The sequence below is a fragment of the Dermacentor variabilis genome, chromosome 10, assembly GCF_050947875.1.
Source record: "Dermacentor variabilis isolate Ectoservices chromosome 10, ASM5094787v1, whole genome shotgun sequence".
Classification (NCBI taxonomy): domain Eukaryota; kingdom Metazoa; phylum Arthropoda; class Arachnida; order Ixodida; family Ixodidae; genus Dermacentor; species Dermacentor variabilis.
Window position 1 is genome coordinate 42,340,124 of NC_134577.1, and position 16,415 is coordinate 42,356,538.

Here is a 16,415-nt window from a genome sequence, read left to right on the forward strand (position 1 = left end):
TCCCTTTTACGTGGCAAATTATTTTTGGAAATTTGTTTGTTAGTCGAGTAAATAATTCTCTCAGAAAGTGACTTTCAGTTGGGATCGATCTATGCGTTGAATCTGAGCTGTTAGGAAAAGCGATAGAACACAGTGGCACTAATATTCGAAAGGGCTAACGCGTTCTACTTCTAACGGGGAAACTAATTTGCGCAAATTCGTTTACTCATTGCTTAAATAATTGTCTGAAAATGGGATTTGAGGGTAGGAATGATCTATGCGTTGATTCTGCGCTGTTAGGTAAAGTGATAGAGGTCGCGTTAATATTCTATACGGCTAGAGGCTTCTCCTTTTTACGTGGCAAATTATTTTTGGAAATTCGTTTGTTAGTCGAGTAAATAATTCTCTCAGAAAGTGACTTTCATGTGGGATTGATCTATGCGTTGAATCTGAGCTGTTAGGAAAAGCGATAGAACACATTGGCGCTAATATTCGAAAGGGCTAACGTGTTCTGCTTCTAAAGGGGAAACTAATTTGCGCAAATTCGTTTACTCATCGCTTAAATAATTGTCTGAAAAAGGGACTTGAGGGCAGGAATGATCTATGCATTGATTCTGCGCTGTTAGGTAAAGTGATAGAGGTCGCGTTAATATGCTATAGGGCTAGAGGCTTCTCCTTTTTACGTGGCAAATTATTTTTGGAAATGCGTTTGTTAGTCGAGTAAATAATTCTCTCAGAAAGTGACTTTCAGGTGGGATTGATCTATGCGTTGAATCTGAGCTGTTAGAAAAAGCGATAGAACACAGTGGCACTAATATTCGAAAGGGCTTACGCGTTCTACTTCTAACGTGGAAATTAATTTGCGCAAATTCGTTTATTCATCGCTCAAGTAATTGTCTGAAAAGGGGACTTGAGGGTGGGAATGATTTATGCATTGATTTGGCGCTGTTAGGAAAAGTGATAAAGAGGTAGCGGTAATTTTCTAAAGGGCTAGAAGCTTCTCCTTCTTACGTGGCAAATTATTTGTGGAAATTTGTTTGTTAGTCGAGTAAATAATTGTCTCAGAAAGTGACTTTCAGATGGGAAGGATCTATGCCTTGAATCTGAGCTGTTAGGGATAGCGATAGAACACATTGGCGCTAATATTCTAAAGGGCTAATCCGTTCTGCTTCTAAAGGGGAAACTAATTTGCGCAAATTCGTTTTTTCATCGCCTAAATAATTGTCTGAAAAAGGGACTTGAAGGTGGGAATGATCTTTGCGTTGATTCGGCGCTGTTAGGTAAAGTGATAGAGGTCGCGTTAATATTCTATAGGGCTAGAGGCTTCTCCTTTTTACGTGGCAAATTATTGCTGGAAATTCGTTTGTCAGTCGACTAAATAATTTTCTCAGAAAGAGACTTTCAGGTGGGATTGATCTATGCGTTGAATCTGAGCTGTTAGGAAAAGCGATAGGACACAGTGGCGCTAATATACGAAAGGGCTAACGCGTTCTGCTTCTAACGGGGAAACTAATTTGCGCAAATTCGTTTTTTCATCGCTTAAATATTTGTTTGAAAAAGGGACTTGAGGGTAGGAATTATCTATGCATTGATTCGGCGCTGTTAGGTAAAGTGATAAAGAGGTGGCCTTACTTTCCTAATGGGCTAGAGGCTTCCACTTTTTACGTGGCAAATTATTGGTGGAAATTCGTTTGTCAGTCGAGTAAATAATTTTCTCAGAAAGTGACTTTCAGGTGGGATTGATCTATGCGTTGAATCTGAGCTGTTAGGAAAAGCGATAGAACACAGTGGCACTAATATTCGAAAGGGCTAACGCGTTCTACTTCTACCGGGGAAACTAATTTGCGCAAATTCGTTTTTTCATCGCTTAAATATTTGTTTGAAAAAGGGACTTGAGGGTAGGAATTATCTATGCATTGATTCGGCGCTGTTAGGTAAAGTGATAAAGAGGTGGCCTTAATTTCCTAATGGGCTAGAGGCTTCCACTTTTTACGTGGCAAATTATTGGTGGAAATTCGTTTGTCAGTCGAGTAAATAATTTTCTCAGAAAGTGACTTTCATTTGGGATTGATCTATGCGTTGAATCTGAGCTGTTAGGAAAAGCGATAGAACACAGTGGCACTAATATTCGAAAGGGCTAACGCGTTCTGCTTCTAAAGGGGAAACTAATTTGCGCAAATTCGTTTACTCATCGCTTAAATAATTGTCTGAAAAAGGGACTTGAGGGCAGGAATGATCTATGCGTTGATTCTGCGCTGTTAGGTAAAGTGATAGAGGTCGCGTTAATATTCTATAGGGCTAGAGGCTTCTCCTTTTTACGTGGCAAATTATTTTTGGAAATTCGTTTGTTAGTCGAGTAAATAATTCTCTCAGAAAGTGACTTTCAGGTGGGATTGATCTATGCGTTGAATCTGAGCTGTTAGAAAAAGCGATAGAACACAGTGGCACTAATATTCGAAAGGGCTTACGCGTTCTACTTCTAACGTGGAAATTAATTTGCGCAAATTCGTTTATTCATCGCTCAAGTAATTGCCTGAAAAGGGGACTTGAGGGTGGGAATGATTTATGCATTGATTTGGCGCTGTTAGGAAAAGTGATAAAAGGTAGCGGTAATTTTCTAAAGGGCTAGAAGCTTCTCCTTCTTACGTGGCAATTTATTTGTGGAAATTTGTTTGTTAGTCGAGTAAATAATTGTCTCAGAAAGTGACTTTCAGATGGGAATGATCTATGCCTTGAATCTGAGCTGTTAGGGATACCGATAGAACACATTGGCGCTAATATTCTAAAGGGCTAATCCGTTCTGCTTCTAAAGGGGAAACTAATTTGCCCAAATTCGTTTCTTCATCGCCTAAAAAATTGTCTGAAAAATGTGACTTGAGGGTAAGAATGTTCTATGCGTTAATTCGGTGCTGTTAGGAAAAGGGATAGAGGTCGCGTTAATATTCTAAAGGGCTAGAGGCTTCTCCTTTTTACGTGGCAAATTATTTGTGGAAATTCGTTTGGTAGTCGAGTAAATAATTGTCTCAGAAAGTGGCTTTCAGGTGGGATTGATCTATGCGTTGAATCTGAGCTGTTAGGAAAAGCGATAGAACACAGTGGCACTAATATTCGACAGGGCTAAAGCGTTCTACTTCTAACGGGGAAACTAATTTGCGCAAATTCGTTTTTTCATCGCCTAAATAATTGTCTGAAATGGGGACTTGAACGTGGGAATGATATTTGCGTTGATTCGGCGCCGTTAGGAAAAGTGATAAAGAGGTGGCGGTAATTTCCTAAAGGGCTAGAGGCTTCTCCTTTTTACGTGGCAAATTCTTTGTGGAAATTCGTTTGTTAGTCGAGTAAATAATTGTCTCAGAAAGTGACTTTCAAGTGGGATTGATCTATGCGTTGAATCTGAGCTGTTAGGGATAGCGATAGAACACATTGGCGCTAATATCCTAAAGGTCTAATGCGTTCTGCTCATAACAGGGAAACTAATTTGCGCAAATTCGTTTTCTCATCGCCTAAATAATTGTCTGAAAAAGGGACTTGAAGGTGGGAATGATCTTTGCGTTGATTCGGCGCTGTTAGGTAAAGTGATAGAGGTCGCGTTAATATTCTATAGGGCTAGAGGCTTCTCCTATTTACGTGGCAAATTATTGCTGGAAATTCGTTTGTCAGTCGACTAAATAATTTTCTCAGAAAGAGACTTTCAGGTGGGATTGATCTATGCATTGAATCTGAGCTGTTAGGAAAAGTGATAGACCACAGTGGCACTAATATTCGAAAGGGCTAACGCGTTCTGCTTCTAACGGTGAAACTAATTTGCGCAAATTCGTTTACTCATCGCTTAAATAATTGTCTGAAAAAGGGACTTGAGGGTAGGAATGATCTATGCATTGATTCGGCGCTGTTAGGTAAAGTGATAAAGAGGTGGCCTAAATTTCCTAATGGGCTAGAGGCTTCCCCTTTTTACGTGGCAAATTATTGGTGGAAATTCGTTTGTCAGTCGAGTAAATAATTTTCTCAAAAAGTGACTTTCAGGTGGGATTGATCTATGCGTTGAATCTGAGCTGTTAGGAAAAGCGATAGAACACAGTGGCGCTAATATTCGAAAGGGCTAACGCGTTCTGCTTCTGAAGGGGAAACTAATTTGCGCAAATTCGTTTACTCATCGCTTAAATAATTGTCTGAAAAAGGGACTTGAGGGTAGGAATGATCTATGCATTGATTCGGCGCTGTTAGGTAAAGTGATAAAGAGGTGGCCTTAATTTCCTAATGGGCTAGAGGCTTCCCCTTTTTACGTGGCAAATTATTTTTGGAAATTCATTTGTCAGTCGAGTAAACAATTCTCTCAGAAAGTGACTTTCAGGTGGGATTGATCTATGCGTTGAATCTGAGCTGTTAGGAAAAGCGATAGAGCACAGTGGCACTAATATTCGAAAGGGCTAACGCGTTCTGCTTCTAACGGTGAAACTAATTTGCGCAAATTCGTTTACTCATCGCTTAAATAATTGTCTGAAAAAGGGACTTGAGGGTAGGAATGATCTATGCATTGATTCGGCGCTGTTAGGTAAAGTGATAAAGAGGTGGCCTAAATTTCCTAATGGGCTAGAGGCTTCCCCTTTTTACGTGGCAAATTATTGGTGGAAATTCGTTTGTCAGTCGAGTAAATAATTTTCTCAAAAAGTGACTTTCAGGTGGGATTGATCTATGCGTTGAATCTGAGCTGTTAGGAAAAGCGATAGAACACAGTGGCGCTAATATTCGAAAGGGCTAACGCGTTCTGCTTCTGAAGGGGAAACTAATTTGCGCAAATTCGTTTACTCATCGCTTGAATAATTGTCTGAAAAAGGGACTTGAGGGTAGGAATGATCTATGCATTGATTCGGCGCTGTTAGGTAAAGTGATAAAGAGGTGGCCTTAATTTCCTAATGGGCTAGAGGCTTCCCCTTTTTACGTGGCAAATTATTGGTGGAAATTCGTTTGTCAGTCGAGTAAATAATTTTCTCAGAAAGTGACTTTCAGGTGGGATTGATCTATGCGTTGAATCTGAGCTGTTAGGAAAAGCGATAGACCAATGTGGCACTAATATTCGAAAGGGCTAACGCGTTCTGCTTCTAACGGGGAAACTAATTTGCGCAAATTCGTTTACTCATCGCTTAAATAATTGTCTGAAAAAGGGACTTGAGCATAGGAATGATCTATGCATTGATTCGGCGCTGTTAGGTAAAGTGATAGAGGTCGCGTTAATATTCTATAGGGCTAGAGGCTTCTCCTTTTTACGTGGCAAATTATTGCTGGAAATTCGTTTGTCAGTCGACTAAATAATTTTCTCAGAAAGAGACTTTCAGGTGGGATTGATCTATGCGTTGAATCTGAGCTGTTAGGAAAAGCGATAGGACACAGTGGCGCTAATATTCGAAAGGGCTAACGCGTTCTGCTTCTAAAGGGGAAACTAATTTGCGCAAATTCGTTTTTTCATCGCCTAAATAATTCTCTGAAAAAGGGACTTGAAGGTGGGAATGATCTATGCGTTGATTCTGCGCTGTTAGGTAAAGTGATAGAGGTCGCGTTAATATTCCATAGGGCTAGAGGCTTCTCCTTTTTACGTGGCAAATTATTTTTGGAAATTCGTTTGTCAGTCGAGTAAACAATTCTCTCAGAAAGTGACTTTCAGGTGGGATTGATCTATGCGTTGAATCTGAGCTGTTAGGAAAAGCGATAGACCACAGTGGCACTAATATTCGAAAGGGCTAACGCGTTCTGCTTCTAACGGGGAAACTAATTTGCGCAAATTCGTTTACTCATCGCTTAAATATTTGTCTGAAAAAGGGACTTGAGGGTAGGAATGATCTATGCATTGATTCGGCGCTGTTAGGTAAAGTGATAAACAGGTGACCTTAATTTCCTAATGGGCTAGAGGCTTCCCCTTTTTACGTGGCAAATTATTGGTGGAAATTCGTTTGTTAGTCGAGTAAATAATTCTCTCAGAAAGTGACTTTCAGGTGGGATTGATCTATGCGTTGAATCCGAGCTGTTAGGAAAAGCGATAGAACACAGTGGCACTAATATTCGAAAGGGCTTACGCGTTCTACTTCTAACGTGGAAATTAATTTGCGCAAATTCGTTTATTCATTGCTCAAGTAATTGTCTGAAAAGGGGACTTGAGGGTGGGAATGATTTATGCATTGATTGGGCGCTCTTAGGAAAAGTGATAAAGAGGTAGCGTTAATTTTCTAAAGGGCTAGAAGCTTCTCCTTTTTACGTGGCAAATTATTTGTGGAAATTTGTTTGTTAGTCGAGTAAATAATTGTCTCAGAAAGTGACTTTCAGATGGGAATGATCTATGCGTTGAATCTGAGCTGTTAGGGAGAGCGATAGAACACATTGGCGCTAATATTCTAAAGGGCTAATCCGTTCTGCTTCTGAAGGGGAAACTAATTTGCCGAAATTCGTTTCTTCATCGCCTAAAAAATTGTCTGAAAAATGTGACTTGAGGGTGAGAATGATCTATGCGTTGATTCGGTGCTGTTAGGAAAAGGGATAGAGGTCGCGTTAATATTCTAAAGGGCTAGAGGCTTCTCCTTTTTACGTGGCAAATTATTTGTGGAAACTCGTCTGGTAGTCGAGTAAATGATTGTCTCAGAAAGTGGCTTTCAGGTGGGATTGATCTATGCGTTGAATCTGAGCTGTTAGGCAAAGCGATAGAGCACAGTGGCACTAATATTCGAAAGGGCTAACGCGTTCTGCTTCTAAAGGGGAAACTAATTTGCGAAAATTCGTTTACTCATCGCTTAAATAATTGTCTGAAAAGGGGACTTGAGGGTGGGAATGATTTATGCATTGATTTGGCGCTGTTAGGAAAAGTGATAAAGAGGTAGCGTTAATTTTCTAAAGGGCTAGAAGCTTCTCCTTTTTACGTGGCAAATTATTTGTGGAAATTTGTTTGTTAGTCGAGTAAATAATTGTCTCAGAAAGTGACTTTCAGATGGGAATGATCTATGCGTTGAATCTGAGCTGTTAGGGATAGCGATAGAACACATTGGCGCTAATATTCTAAAGGGCTAATCCGTTCTGCTTCTAAAGGGGAAACTAATTTGCCCAAATTAGTTTCTTGATCGCCTAAAAAATTGTCTGAAAAATGTGACTTGAGGGTGAGAATGATCTATGCGTTGATTCGGTGCTGTTAGGAAAAGGGATAGAGGTCGCGTTAATATTCTAAAGGGCTAGAGGCTTCTCCTTTTTACGTGGCAAATTATTTGTGGAAATTCGTTTGGTAGTCGAGTAAATAATTCTCTCAGAAAGTGACTTTCAGGTGGGATTGATCTATGCATTGAATTTGAGCTGTTAGGGATAGCGATAGAACACATTGGCGCTAATATTCTAAAGGGCTAATCCGTTCTGCTCATAACGGGGAAACTAATTTGCCCAAATTCGTTTTTTCATCGCTTAAATAATTGTCTGAAAAAGGGACTTGAGGGTAGGAATGATCTATGCGTTGATTCTGCGCTGTTAGGTAAAGTGATAGAGGTCGCGTTAATATTCTATAGGGCTAGAGGCTTCTCCTTTTTACGTGGCAAATTATTTGTTGAAATTTGTTTGTTAGTCGAGTAAATAATTCTCTCAGAAAGTGACTTTCAGGTTGGATTGATCTATGCATTGAATTTGAGCTGTTAGGGATAGCGATAGAACACAGTGGCGCTAATATTCGAAAGGGCTAATCCGTTCTGCTCATAACGGGGAAACTAATTTGCCCGAATTCGTTTTTTCATCGCCTAAAAAATTGTCTGAAAAATGTGACTTGAGGGTGAGAATGATCTATGCGTTGATTCGGCGCTGTTAGGTAAAGTGATAGAGGTCGCGTCAATATTCTATAGGGCTAGAGGCTTCTCCTTTTTACGTGGCAAATTATTTTTGGAAATTCGTTTGTTAGTCGAGTAAATAATTCTCCCAGAAAGTGACTTTCAGGTGGGATTGATCTATGCGTTGAATCTGAGCTGTTAGGAAAAGCGATAGAACACAGTGGCACTAATATTCGAAAGGGCTAACGCGTTCTACTTCTAACGGGGAAACTAATTTGCGCAAATTCGTTTATTCATCGCTCAAGTAATTGTCTGAAAAGGGGACTTGAGGGTGGGAATGATCTATGCGTTGATTCGGCGCTGTTAGGAAAAGTGATAGAGGTCGCGTTAATATTCTATAGGGCTAGAGGCTTCTCCTTTTTACGTGGCAAATTATTTGTGGAAATTTGTTTGTTAGTCGAGTAAATAATTGTCTCAGAAAGTGACTTTCAGATGGGAATGATCTATGCGTTGAATCTGAGCTGTTAGGAAAAGCGATAGAACACAGTGGCACTAATATTCGAAAGGGCTAACGCGTTCTGCTTGTAACGGGGAAACGAATTTACGCAAATTCTTCTACTCATCGCTTAAATAATTGTCTGAAAAAGGGACTTGAGGGTAGTATTATCTATGAGTTGATTCTGCGCTGTTAGGTAAAGTGATAGAGGTCGCGTTAATATTCTATAGGGCTAGAGGCTTCTCCTTTTTACGTGGCAAATTATTGGTGGAAATTCGTTTGTCAGTCGACTAAATAATTTTCTCAGAAAGTGACTTTCATGTGGGATTGATCTATGCGTTGAATCTGAGCTGTTAGGAAAAGCGATAGAACACAGTGGCACTAATATTCGAAAGGGCTAACGCGTTCTACTTCTAACGGGGAAACTAATTTGCGCAAATTCGTTTATTCATCGCTCAAGTAATTGTCTGAAAAGGGGACTTGAGGGTGGGAATGATCTATGCGTTGATTCGGCGCTGTTAGGAAAAGTGATAGAGGTCGCGTTAATATTCTATAGGGCTAGAGGCTTCTCCTTTTTACGCTGCAAATTATTTTTGGAAATTCGTTTGTTAGTCGAGTAAATAATTCTCTCAGAAAGTGACTTTCAGGTGGGATTGATCTATGCGTTGAATCTGAGCTGTTAGAAGTTATAAAACACGGCGGAGAAAATATTCTCAAGTGTTATATGCCCCTGCTTCTAACACGGAAAGTAATTTACGCAGAAGTGTTTATTAGTCACGTAAATAATTGTCATTAAAAAGGCATTTGCTGGTGGAATGATTTATGTATGGAGTTTAGCTGTGAGAAATTATAAAGTAAGGCAGAGAGAATATTTAAATGCTTATAGGCTTTTGCTTTTAACGCGGAAAGTAATTTACGCAAATTCGTTAATTTATCGCGTAAATCATTGTCAATAAAATGTTTTTCCAGGAGGAATGATCTATGCGTTGAATCTGAGCTGTTTGATTTTATAAAGCAACCGGAGAGATTATTTTAATGGCCATATGCTTCTGATATTAAAGCGCCATGTAATGTACAAAAACAAGTTTATTCATCACGTAATGAAAAGTCACTAAAAGTGTACTAACGATATCCTCAGTAGACTTTCTCTTCTTTTAATCTTTCCGTCCCCTTTTCCCTTTCCCCAGTGTAGAGTAGCCAACCGGGCTCAGTCCTGGTTAACCTTCCTACCTTTCATTTATCATTTGCTCTCTCTCTTAAGGGGGAATGACATTCACTCATGAATGAATGAGTGACATTGCATGTCATCTGACTTCTGTCTGTGAATTATTCTTTCGATAAAAGTCGTCCAGCTAGATTTAATTGTTTAATTTTAGCCCTAGCTTTATGGGAGCATGTGATGCCGTCAACTTTCTTTGCCTATCCGCCAACGCAGTTGGTAGTTTATTAAAGTAGTGTGCCTGTCGACATGGCTGTTTACTGCAGACGGCGATCTACCTCGCGTCGTTATGGTGAAGATGTCATAGTTGGATGGATGGACCGTCATGATGACGATGCCCGCCCTGGTGGCCTGTTGGACAAAATCAGTTTAGAACGTCAGTGAAAAATGGGTTGGTTTAGCAAGGCTACATCTGCATGAAGGAGATAAACATCACTGAAGTTAAATGTGTCATCAGCAGCAGGCATCATCATCAGTAGACATTTCGCCCGGAAATGCAATCCAATAGGCATTGGCAAGTGCTATTAGCAGTTAAGAGTAGGCGAGAACATATGGTGCCATTTATTGTCATGGAATGCCACTGACAGTTCTGCACAGAGGTCGGGGTTTGCCTCGCATCGAGTCATGTCGTATAAAGAACAGCGGGTAGGTGGTTTGCATAGACTGCCCACAGGCATCGCACCTATTACCTGGTGTATTGTAGGGGCAAAGTTGTTTCAAATGTTTCATGCTGGTTATGCTATATAACACTAATAACGACTGCAAAAGGTTTTGACAGTCATGTGAAAGACAAACCTAAAGGTAACGCTCTTTTGCACTAGCTTTTATATGGACACATGCTGTAGTGTTTTCCAGGCCATACAGTACCCCTGTGGTAATCCGTTGTTTATTAAATTAAAGGAATGAACGACGCAAAATTACTCCTGATTGCTCTCTAATGTGGCGGTAACTGTTTAGCCTGGTCAATTATTCAATAAACTCAGAAAGACGAGTATATGTCATTCTCACTGTTGCCTTGGCATCATCCCAGGTCGACCTGACTTCTGCAGCAGTGAGGTGAACATCTCCTGCAGCATGCTCATCTCAAGCCACATGTAGCAGTTGCGAGCAACGTAGGTGCCACAGTGTTCATGCCACTGGCAAGGCTGGAGCACACTCTGCTGTCCTTGCGCAGCCGGATGCTCCACTTTGGACGTCGGTTGGCCAGGATGTCCAGCAAGGTTGAACCTTCTTGCTCAGCGTTTTTAAGTGCAAAAGTATTTTGTTTAATTGACTCGGCCGCTGATATTTTGAGATGTGTACGTTCTGCTACGTTTTCACATTTCATGTCAGCGATGCACCGTTTCTACATTTCACGCTAACAATCAACGACCCGTGGATGTAGATGTCAATGTAAACAAATGCACCGCTTCGGTTAATCTGACTCGCAAGGCTGCGCGCTAAGACTTATTCAATATGCGAAAGGTCTAAAGTATGTGTAAAAATTATACAGAGCGAGTTCCAACTGCTGAAATCAGCGACAACAAACTCTAAGGCAGCCGCGTCCGCAGACTGAACTCGGCACGCCTTTAACGGCCGCATTGCTGGCACGAGAGCGCGCTCAGGCTTGCTCATCCGGTGGTCGATGATTGCGACGTGGCTTCCAGGTACGACATTGCTTCCGTGAAGAAGCCAGTCGCGATCGACGAAACGCGTAACCGATGCAGACTCAACATGCGTGCAGCTCCACAAATCGAAGGGCGAAAGCCCCGGCTCCCTTCCAAAGCGTTGCCAGCGGCATGCGACAGAGCGCAGCACAGAAAAGTGAAAAAGTCGGATTAGAAACGAACGCATGCTGTAAACTACTTTTCCTTGGTGAGCTGAACATTTTCGGTCTAATCCTGAGCTTCGGAATAATTTGCTAGTACTGAAGCAAGTAAATCACATTTGGGGGCAGCATCAGCGTAGTTTCAAACGTGAACAATTCTGAAAATACTCGGGCATATCGTCCCGTTCCCAAGTTCACCTGCATTTGTTTATACGATTTGAATTAAGACACCAAAACCTACACGAGAGACTATTGCTACATGCTTAAACAGAGGCTACATAGCAATTATATTCCATGTACCTACCTCACCAGAAATTCAATTCGGTTATTTTCTGATCAGGTTTGTATTTATGCTGATGGTACTGTGGTTCAGAATTAAAATCTAGTTAAAGCCCATTGGCTAAACTTAGGCCCTCAAATTAACAGTGCGTAATTGCGGGTCTGCGTATGAAACATCTTCAGCTAGCTTAATGTGAGCCTTGCAATCGGAGCAGATAAGAAGCACTCGTTTCTGTATCGGAATTCGTACTCCGCCGATTCATTACTTGGACTCGTGCTTTTGACGCACACTGGCTCGCTTCACAAATGAGCAGCGTGCCACTGACAGGTTCCTATTTGAAATATTCAGTTCTTTGCAATTAATAAGGCGGGCCATGAAATGGCGTATATATTCTGGCTGGAATTGTCCCCTATGTAGCACGTGGGTCGATCTGTGCTTTTGAAACGAAACGCCGACTAGATGCATGCGCAACAGCACGAGAACGTTGTGGCGTTCAAATGTTTAGATAATGTCCAGTCGTCTAGTTTATATGAACTCTGTTGTGTATTCGCTTGATGAAGAGCATTGGGATTGTATTATTTTTCGTACATAGCCAATATATGTGTTTCTTTCAGTACTCGTCACCATATTACTAACCACGTAAAGCCCCCTTTCATATTGATCCGATCAGCAGCCTGTTAGATACTGCAAATAAATAAAAAATAAATACATAAATAAAACGGACTATAAATGGGCTATATCCTGCGTAAGCGGCGCTAGGAAGCAGGGTCTGTAAATTTCGCCCTTCCACTTTCCATAGCACTAACTTGGCATCGAACAGTATGCGAATTCCTGACAACTGAGGAAAACACGCGGGAAGCATTTATTTCTGCCTAAAGAAGTTGCCAGCCCACTCAATTTTTTTTTTTTTGTTATTTCCAGAGCAGCGTGCTCACCGGAAGTGGCGATGATGGCGAGGATCTCCCCACCACGGACTTCGTAGAATCCCTCGATCTGAAGCAACCTGGTGCGCGAGCCACCGAGCAGCCGCTGACCCAGACTGGAGAGGTTCAGCTCGAACGCCAGGTCTCGAACTCGCGTCAGCGAGTCCAGTTTCACTGTCACGATGACGTGGCCATTCGCACCGTTGCTGAAAAGTACGACAAGCGCTTGGTTCCGCACACACAAAAATAAAGTCTGAAAACACCGCAGGCCAAAAGGCCAGAAGACGACGACGATGGCGACGTTTAACGCCCATGACGTGCAAGATGTCTTACACTTCACGTACCACGACTCGAACTAATAAGTGTTTCCGGGGTACGTCCTGGGTAGCTTGAGGTGAGTTACGGGCGGGTCTTCGAAATAGAGCACCGATAGCACGGCGGCTTACCGAGTTATCTAGTTGGTGAAGGGGGGAGGGGAAGACAAGGAGTGGAATGTTGGTGGAGTGCATGACTAGCTGAAATAACGAAAAACCCAGGTACGACTGCAAAATTTGCCGGAGACTTTCGCGGTGGCGTATGTTATTCGCCTACTGTTATTCAATAAGCGAAGAGCTTCGTTCAGGATCATTTTTAACCCTGCAATGCATAACGCGCCTTCTGATTACTGCGACGTTCGAGACTGAATTTCAAATTTCTGCACGTGAAACAGAAGTAGCGACATATATTGCAGCAGAGTTTCACACGTGAACAGCTTAGGAATGTAACTACTAGCTGCAGTGCTAGTTATGTTTGCTGAAGCTATCTTCAGTATAAGTTTGCGCTCCATGGCGAGAAATCAAGTTGTACTTGATTCGTGTAAAGCGCTGTTTGGGCATTGCAGGGTTTAGTGCGCCCAAATACGTTTGGTGTCGGTGTTGTTGGATGCTCTGAACAGCGAACTCGTCAAAGTAAGTACTTGAAAAACTGCAGCAATGGATAGCGAAGCCTGAAAGGACACCACACCACGCTACTGCAAAATTTGGAGTTCGTCTGGGAGGCATACCGCAGGTTGAGTAGAATAGAAGACGTCGGGATGATTCATCACTCGGAACTGGCGCCTATGTTGTGTAGCAGGCAAATTTACGCGTGACATTAGGATGTTAAGCAATCGCCGTATAAGAAAAAGCTTGTTGAGCATCGGAAGTACTTTCGTGCTGTTCTGTAGTTTTCCGCGTACTTGTCTTTCGCGTTCCACAATCCTCGCGAACAGCCGTGCTTACTAGCCGGAGGCTTAGTTTCTCACTATAACACCTAGAGGGTAATCTGGCGCCACCGTCTATGGGAGTTTCTTAAAGGGGCACCGTGCCGTCATGGGAATGACTGTATATGTGTCTGCGAGGCTCGTGTTGGCTGGTGTTGTAAGAGGCTTCGTCTAAAACGTGGATATGGCTACGCAAATAACGCGTTCTCCAAGTAAAATCATCTTTAAAGATGTAATATGCGTGAATGAAAACCTTGTCGTCTGTCCTCTAACTTTAGCGGCCCGCTGATACTTTTTACGTAACATGTAGTCGTACGCACAATAAGTTCTCATAGTTAAACAAGACGTGTTTTCGCGTAATAATGAAGCTAAAACAGCTTTTCACGTGCTGTTCTAGTAGAAAATGAATCATTGTGACGGAACGGTACTTTCCAAGCGCATCTTCAAAGTGTCCTGCCTCTACGAGAACGATGCCAATCTGAATCCACAATATACCGGCATTCCCATGCATACCACAGCGCAGCAGCGCTAGCTTTCCCTCTAGGTGATGTAGTGAGAAACTCTATGGCCGGAAGCTTCCGTTAAGCTGTTCCAAACGTACCTCTAGAATGGATTTAGTTTTCTCGCACAGATACAGCCTTCTGGGTTTTACGATCTCCAGGACTTCGGAATTGCCACTAAGAATTTGTGATAGTATTTGTTTTCCCCTGCCAGCGTTACTTTCTATTCCCGGCACCTGTCGTTCTAGTAATGAATTCGATGTCATATTTGTGAGAAATTTGCACTTTCGGCGTCATGTGCGCGCATGTATACGGCGTAAATTAAGGCGAGAATGTTCGGTTTTTGATCGTCCCTCAATTTTGTTTTTTACAGGGCCGGAGGAATGATTTTTGTTGGTGTACGAATGGTTGAGCTTCGAAATAAAGTTACGGTGTGTGGAATTAACGGCCGTGCTTGTCTGGTCTCTCTTCGCTAGCATTTTATTTCAGCGTGGACAGGCGTCCGAGTGTCGCCAGTCAATCGACAACTAATTCTGTCAAAGGGGGACGTGGGTCTTCTCATAAAAGGAATTGAACAGCTTGCTATAACCGCTCCTCGCAGTGCTACTAAACCGGGTCAAGGATTCAAATAACTACAGCGTGTTCAGTGACGCCGAATACAGTTCCGCTACGCTGCTGCAAAGTGTACACAGAGTGTAGCGTAATGCGCACATGAGCACGCGGATAGAGCATGTGGTATGTTGTCGGCAGAACGAACTGTGTGGCCAGCTAGGCAGCAATAGCGGCCCAGCTGGCCAAGCTACTGGTCCACAAATAAACAGCGTTTGCTGTGCCGTTCCGGTAGTCGAGCGGCTTGAGTGTTGAACTCGTATCCTTCAGGACGGCAGTTCGAATCCCGGTGCCTGCATCGCTGAAAAAAAAAAGGCAGCGATGCGGATGCCGGCGCTCGAAGTGCCATCCATGAAGGTTCGAGGTGGACCGTTAAGGCTGGGTCTCGGACCCCAGAGGACCTCCTGCATCGTAGAACCGCCGTACGCATGGCCAATGCGCGGATTGAAGGCGGTGCGGACGTCGGCACTATGACGCAGGTGACCCCCTGGGAGTCACGGTGCCGTACAACTGGGTGCCGGAACTCCAAGTGCCGGAACTGGGAGTTCCGGCACCCAGCTGTACTCTCGGCCGCCGGAATGTGGCGGATAAGAGGGAGTTTTGTGTCATGGTGCACATCATTTCCTCTCGCTATCCCCCGGGTATCCTAAGAGGGTGGATACCTGCTGCTTTTGTGGGAAGTGCGAAGCGCACCCCAGGGAGAACGGCGACGAAGAGAGGACGTAACACCCCCAGAGGCAACCTACCTGTGAAAGACCCCCCCCCTAGAGAAAGCGCCGACCCAGCCCCTCCCCCAATCTTTTGCCGCGTGATCTCCATAGAGGTGGGCTCCTCTCGCGGCAAAAGAGGGAAGCCGGGGGTTCTCTTAGAGGTGGGCCGGGTCGGCTTTCTCTAGGGGGGTTCGGTCGGGCCGGGTCGGCGCTTTCTGTGGGGGGTGGGGTTCGGTCTCTTAAAGGTGGGCCGGGTCGGTTTTCTCTATGGGGGGGGTCTCTTACAGGTGAGTTTTCTCTAGGGGTGTTCTTCTGTTGTACTCCGTGGGGTGCGCTTCGCACTTCCCACAAAAGCAACAGGTATCCACCCTCTTAGGATACCCGGGGGATAGCGAGAGGAAATAGTGTGCACCATGACACAAAACTCCCTCTTATCCGCCACATTCCGGCGGCCGAGAGTACAGCTGGGTGCCGGAACTCCCAGTTCCGGCACTTGGAGTTCCGGCACCCAGTTGTACGGCACCGTGACTCCCAGGGGGTCACCTGTGTCGTTGTGCCGACGTCCGCACCGCCTTCAATCCGCGCACTGGCCATGCGTACGGCGGTACTACGATGCAGGAGGTCCTCTGGGGTCCGAGACCCAGCCTTCATGGTCCACCTCGAACCTTCATGGATGGCACTCCGAGCCCCGGCATCCGCATCGCTGCCTTTTTTTTCAGCGATGCAGGCACCGGGATTCGAACCACCGTCCTGAAGGATACGAGTTCAACACTCAAGCCGCTCGGCTACCGGAACGGCACATCGAACCCTGTTTATTTGTCGACCAGTAGCTTGGCCAGCTGGGCCGCTGTCGCGATCTACGCTCACA

At 43.6% G+C, this 16,415-nt stretch overlaps 1 protein-coding gene across 1 annotated transcript in view; it reads left to right on the forward strand.

Moving 5' to 3' along the window:
• LOC142559514 (uncharacterized) overlaps positions 1-13,925 on the forward strand; it is a 57,460-nt gene extending 43,535 nt beyond the window's left edge. The window contains exons 2-3 of the mRNA XM_075671098.1: positions 10,509-10,698; positions 12,487-13,925. Coding sequence (XP_075527213.1) covers positions 10,609-10,698; positions 12,487-12,738 — 342 coding nt within the window. The 5' untranslated portion in view covers positions 10,509-10,608 and the 3' untranslated portion in view covers positions 12,739-13,925. The remainder of the gene's footprint in view (positions 1-10,508; positions 10,699-12,486) is intronic.
• The last annotated feature ends 2,490 nt before the right edge of the window (positions 13,926-16,415 follow it).